The sequence below is a fragment of the Silurus aristotelis genome, assembly GCF_946808225.1.
Source record: "Silurus aristotelis genome assembly, chromosome: 8".
Classification (NCBI taxonomy): domain Eukaryota; kingdom Metazoa; phylum Chordata; class Actinopteri; order Siluriformes; family Siluridae; genus Silurus; species Silurus aristotelis.
This window is the reverse complement of record NC_139581.1, coordinates 6,997,197-7,003,780: the sequence shown is the minus strand read 5'-3', so window position 1 is coordinate 7,003,780 and position 6,584 is coordinate 6,997,197. Positions and strand designations below refer to the sequence as shown.

At 33.2% G+C, this 6,584-nt stretch overlaps 2 protein-coding genes across 2 annotated transcripts; both read right to left on the bottom strand.

Moving 5' to 3' along the window:
- Positions 1-2,163: 2,163 nt before the first annotated feature.
- LOC310730541 (olfactory receptor 6F1-like) lies at positions 2,164-3,105 on the bottom strand (the record flags this gene model as incomplete). Its single annotated transcript, XM_083549560.1, has 1 exon — positions 2,164-3,105. The coding sequence occupies one exon, from the start codon at positions 3,103-3,105 to the stop codon at positions 2,164-2,166; it is 942 nt and encodes a 313-aa protein (XP_083405686.1).
- A 2,309-nt stretch (positions 3,106-5,414) lies between these two features.
- Positions 5,415-6,371, bottom strand: LOC310730540 (olfactory receptor 6N1-like; the record flags this gene model as incomplete). The annotated part of the gene is made up of 1 exon (XM_083549559.1): positions 5,415-6,371. One exon carries the CDS (start codon positions 6,369-6,371, stop codon positions 5,415-5,417), a length of 957 nt encoding a protein of 318 aa, XP_083405685.1.
- Between the last annotated feature and the right edge of the window lie 213 nt (positions 6,372-6,584).

The following is a 6,584-nucleotide window of genomic DNA, read 5'->3' as shown; positions in this document are numbered from 1 at the left end:
GGCCTGCTTTTCTCTTTAGTAGTGAACACAGTATAGTACAGTAAGTTATTTTTTTATATCATAATACTTCACAAGAGTCTACAAATGTAAGCTATTTCAAGTCACAATTGTAAGTTATTTCAATCCATCCATCCTCTTGTGTTCTTTGCTTTCTCTGTGAGTCATCTAAAGTGTGAGCATCAATAAGTTACTCAGTGTCCAAGAAACAGAAACGACCATAGTACACATCTATCCAAAACAGTCTGTGTAAGGCGTTCTCAAATGGCTCTTTATATAATTCAGTTGGAACCTTCTCATTGGTTTAACATATATATTATGTTTCTATTCTTAACCCTAAAATTAGTCACAAGATTCCTGGAGGGCCACCTTAGTTACAGTTCATCATAATAGTCAATTATAATTCAGGATCATGATGCTATCCAGAGAATTGGTGTCTATAATTATAATAAAAAAATTAACATGTTGTCTTCAAAAGCTTAAAGTGGATATATAAATTCATATCAAGTAATACAAATAAATATGCCAAAATAATTACCCACCCACACTGTACCTAGATAAGAGATTAATATACAATACATCCAGAAAGCATCCAGACACTGTATTTTTAATGTGTTTTTAATGTATTAATTAATTTTTTACAAACTAATGAAGGTAAATAAAAAAAAAAAAAAAAAAACATGAGTGGCATGTCCAGAGCTCTCACCTCATCCCACTGAACCCTTTATAATTATTTATAATGTGGGCGATGCTCCAGACCTTCTCTCCTAACATCACTGTCTAATCTAACTATTGTTTTCTTTACCTGAATAAGCACAAATGTCTATAGTCCTGCTTTAAAATATAATGGGAAGCTTTCCCAAAAAACTCAGGTTATGATAACATCTTTGGAATAGAATGTTCAACAAGATCATATAAGTGTGATGGCTGGTGTCCATGGCTGGTTTATCTGCTCTAGGGGAGAGAATTGAGATTGCCCATGAAACTAAATATTTATTTTTTCACTAATTTATCTATTCATTTCTCCTCCAGATTTTCTGCCAATAGTTTCATAATCCAACTGTGAAACAAAATATCACAAACAGTTCCTGAGTCTGCCCTGATACTGATGGTGCTCTATTCTGATGTAAGATGCCCAGACTACCTGAACCAGCTTATTTCCACCCCTTAAAAAAATCATGGCTGCTGACAAGGGTTTAAATTCTGAACTACTATTGCCACTTAATTAACTACACAGTTCCTGCAAGCAGCTCAAAAATGATTTAGCATTTTTATGTGAACAGAACTGTTTTCAAAAGTTCTGTTGAGATTGGAATATATTATGATACATAATGAATCAATAACAAATCTAAATATGCTTTGTTTGTAAACTGGTGTTCTGCTTTAAAACCAAAAAACAGCTGTAACATTGGATCAATTTCCCTGAACCTTTTGTCAAGAAATACATTCTGTAATACATGCATCTTCAGTAAATGGTTTATTTCAGTCAGGCCAAAGCACCATTTAACAAATTAAAACAAATAACATATAACATATTTTATGGTTTAAAAAGCAATGAAGAAGGAAACACAAAGTAAGCAGAAAAAATAACTTTGAAATACACATTTTGTTTGCTATATTATTTCTTGGTGTATATGAATTTATAAACAATCTTTAAGAAAATAAACCTTACATTACAATCTACACATCAAAATAAAACTGCAAAAAGCTTTTATTTGAATGGCATAATAGAAATAGCAAACCCTGAACAAAGCATGTGTCTGCATCCCATTATTCATTAATTATATATTATATATTAAATATATAATTATATATAATAATCATAAATATTTATTTTATGCAATATCCATTTAATTATTATTATTTATTTTGTTTATATAAAATTTGTAATGTGCTTTGGATTAAATATGTTTGTATTATATGTTTTCCTACAGGAGAGCATCTCTAAACATAATGTAATTTTTTTTTTACTATTACAGAGAACACGGAAATGTTAAAGCAAACATTAATCAGATTAGACATTGATGTTAGGAGAGAAGGCATGGAGTATCATCCACATTAAAATTCATTCCAATTAATTTCCAGGAAACAATCAGTCAAAGGGTGCCACATATCTAATAAAAAATATTTTCCAATCTTTATACACAAAAACATTGATAACATGCTTTATTTAGTTGGGTTAACTTTTGACACAAATCGTAATATTTTATTTCTAATTTCTTTAGTTCTAAAACAATATACAAAAGGATTTATTAAAGAAGGACCAATAATTGCCCAAATTCTCAGGCCATTCCTTTCCTCAAGTGATAAGGCTAATCCAAGCCTGGTTATTACTGACATAATAAATATAGGACCATAATAGCAGATTATTACTATTAAATGACTTAGACAAGTATGAAACACTTTTTTTGTATTACCTATTGACTTCATTTTGACAACAACAATAACTATCTTAAGATAAGATAAACAAATGAAAATGAATGTTCCCAACATTATGGAAAAGGTGTAACTTGACATTAAATTAAAATAGGGTTCTGGATCTACACAACTGGTTCTGACAACAGCTGCATAATCACAGAAAATATATTTTACAGTTGAGGAGCATAATGGTAAAGGAATCACAGTAACAGGAACAATTGATAATGTAGCAAAACCCAATATCCACATTAAAAATGTTAGAAGAACAGAACGTATATTTGTTAGAATTGCATGGTAGTGCAGTGGCTTGATTATGGCAATTAATCGGTCAAAAGCCATAACAGACAGAGTAAACACCTCCATCACAAGTCCTAAACTAAAGCTATACATTTGAAAGATGCATGGTAAATAAGTTATTGTTTTAAAGCCAACTATAAGAATGCCTATCATAGTTGGACATGAAGATGTACAGTAGAGCATGTCTACAATTGCTAAATTGCAGATGAAGAGATACATTGGTTGATGTAGATGTTTATCAATTACAATAAAACATATGTTTGCCAAGTTTGCAAACATGACAAGAATGTATACACTGAGTATGACACAACCAATAATGACCGGCTTTTCTACATTGTCAAATCCTGTAAAAACAAATTGATTTATAATTTTACTGGACACATTTTGAACCATGATCTACTTAGTTCATAGGAGTGAAAACCATATACAAATACTAATTATATTGAAATATTTAGACTATAAAAGTTATTTTGAGCCACCCATTTTCCTCTGCTTTTCTTCAAAGTCATTCAAAGTATAAGTACCAAGCAGTTCCTCGCTGTCCAAGCAACAGAAAGAGACACACAGTGTTAAAACAGACTCTGTAAGGCTCTTTATATAATTCAGGTGGAATTCACTCATTGCTTTTAAAACCAACCCTATAGGCCAACCCTATAGGCTAGTCTAAAATTAGGCACCAACAGACTCCTCAAGGGCCACCATAGCTGCAATTCATCATTATAGAAGTCAAATATAATCCAAAATCATAATCCCATCTATTTGTGTGCAAAGATTATATTGCATATGTGTGATTTGTGTGCATGATTATAATTAGAATGGTAAAAGATGAAATACGTATACCCCCAACTTCAGAAAAAAAGTAAACATTTGTGAACAGGTTAAAGCTGTTGTTTATGTACCCCAACTGGGTTATAGATGGATCTTGAGGTACTAATATTGTACTATTTTGAGGTAAATAAGGTACAAATATGCTTCCAACTGTCAAAGGCTCTGAAACCGGGAGACAGATTTTAAACAAAAAATCCTGGAACCGACCTAACGTGCTCCGCTCCCAAGCAAGCCACACCCATATCTTCTCAAAGCCTAGCTCACAAAGCAAGGTCCATTTGTGAGCCCCAGGAACTGGCATACCAGAACCAGAACCACAAGGAGCATGGGCACCCTCCTCGAAGAGTGCCCTTGGGGAGCGGAGCGATCGCAGTGACATGCAAGCACAGTGCTCACAGCCAGCTCCCTCAAGACTCGACCTAGCGTGCTCTGCTCCCAGTTGGCTATTTTTTTCAATAGACAAACAATTCAACATGAAATACATATAGACTGCTTTATAAACAAACAGAAGCTGGCCCCGGCTGTACTCCATGAGTTTTATAGCTTCCTGGTGATGACGTCACCCCGCTGGTTACGCAGTGTCCAATTTGACTAATTACGCACATTATTTTAGAGTGTGGACAACGTGGTCGCATTCCCAAAGCATTACTATGCAGCTCGAGTTCCTGAAAGGGAACAAATTTCTGTTCTATTCAATTTTGGTAAAAGCTAATTTTACTACTTGTATTTACTACAATTACCAGAAAACTGCATGGACAGCAAACATGGTCCTAAGAACAACACCCAGTCACCACAGATACTTTTAAGTTCAAACTTACTGTCTTACTGAACACAACTGGACCAAATTACATCCACACTCTTAGAATACAAGGCCTTGCATTCCACTTAGTACAAAGTGTATATTTCATTGTATGTGTCATTTATGAATCCAGACTGTTTTTGCATTGTTTTTCTTTCCAGTATTTTTATATAGTTTCTGACCTTACAATATAATTGTGACCAAATTGACATAACTCCCCCTACCGATATACCCCCTTGTCTCCTACATGCACTGTCCCCAATAAACCTAATAAACTCATTTCTAATCCTGTCCATCCTAGTCACTCCCAACGAAAAACCTCAACATTTTTAGCTCTGCTACCTTCAGCTCCATCTTCTCTCTTTTACTTAATGCCATTGTCTCTAAACCATACAATATCACAGGTCTCACCAGATTCCTATAAACTTTCCCTTGCAATTTTGCAGATACCCTTCTATTACAATTTACTCACCACAGTCTTATACACTTTCTCTTTTACTGTTGCAGATACCCTTCTATCACAGCCATAAGGGTTTCACAAGCCAGTGCACTATCCGGGTCCCAAGCCCGGATAAACGGGAAGGGTTGCGTTAGGAAGGGCATTCAGCATAAAACGTGCCAAATCAAATATGCGGATCGCGAAAATAAAAAAAGTATATCAAATAAAACATTTTTGTTGTAATTCCAAAAATATTTGGGATAGAGGTATGTATGCAAACATTATATCCTTAAAACATTAATTTCTGTTTGACATAATATATTGCAAATATATGGCATCAGATCATTTTGTCCCAATTATGTTTTGTATAACAAAATTTAAACCAAAACATAAAGTTCTGTTTACCCAGTAGTTTTTATTTATTAGTTCAAAAGAAAAATAATGTTTTTATCTAATAAAAGTAGATCATTTTCATTTAGAGCTTTAAGAACAAATGTAGACAAGTACATTTCAAATTTTAAATATACATACATTACAGGAAAATTCAAATAATGGTACAAACTAATATGTAGCCTAGAAATTAATAAAGTGTTGAATAAAATGTGAACATAAGTTTTATCTGAAATGTGTGTAAACTTAAGGTTTCCTACTTTCAACTGGTTCAACTTTTGAAAATATTTTGAATAACTTATTTTTTATCTCCTTGGTTCTAAAGCAGTATATGAAAGGATTAACTAAAGATGGGCCGATAATTGATCCCACCATCAAGCCATTTCTTTCCTCCAGTGTTAAAAGTAAACCAATCCTGGTGAGAACTATTCGTGTGAAACAAGGTACATAATAGCAGACTATGACTATAACGTGACTTAAACATGTATGTATAGCCTTTTTCTTATCAGTGTTTGAGTTCATTCTTGAAACAACAATAATAATATGTATATAAGATAAGCAGATGAAACTGAATGTAACAAAAATTAAGCAACTTGTTAAAATAGACATAGTATTAAAATATGGTTCTGGGTCTGCACAGCTTGCCCTTGTAATAGATGGATAGTCACAAAACATGTACTTCAGCGTAAAGTAACAAACTGGTAGAGGAACAACAGAAGCAGGCAAAATAAACATGGTTGAAGCTCCCACCAGCCAGAGTGAAATAATGATAAAAAAACATCGACAATTTGTCATAACAGTAGGATACCAAAATGGACTTCCTATAGCAATAAAACGGTCAAATGCCATGACAGCAATTGCAAACGTCTCCATTGTTGCTCCTAAATGGAAGGTGAACATCTGAACAATGCATGAATTGTAGTATATAGTTTTATACCCGACAAGAAGAATACCTATCATAGTTGGACATGAGCTTGTACAGTAAACCATGTCTACAAGTGCTAAATGGCAGATAAAAATGTACATTGGCTGGTGCAGACATTTATCCATTATGATAAAGCCAATGTTTGCAATGTTACAAATCATAGTAAGTACATACAGTATCAGCATGATTACTCCAACAGCCAGAGGTCTTTGTACAGTGTCAAATCCAACAAAAACAAATTCAATAGTGGCTTTCCCAGAATTGTTTTGAACTGACATGATGGATTAAAGTGCTGTTAATTTTAAAGAATCAAAAATAATGTGCGAGACAATCATTTGTAAAAAAAAAAAAATTATTTCTGCAAACCATTTGGAATTCAAAAAGCATGAGTAATTTATATGTCAGATGATATACATGCCTAAAGAAACATTTGACGTATAAAATAAGATGGACGTTTATTTATATGCATTACTATGTTTTTCATGAAGACG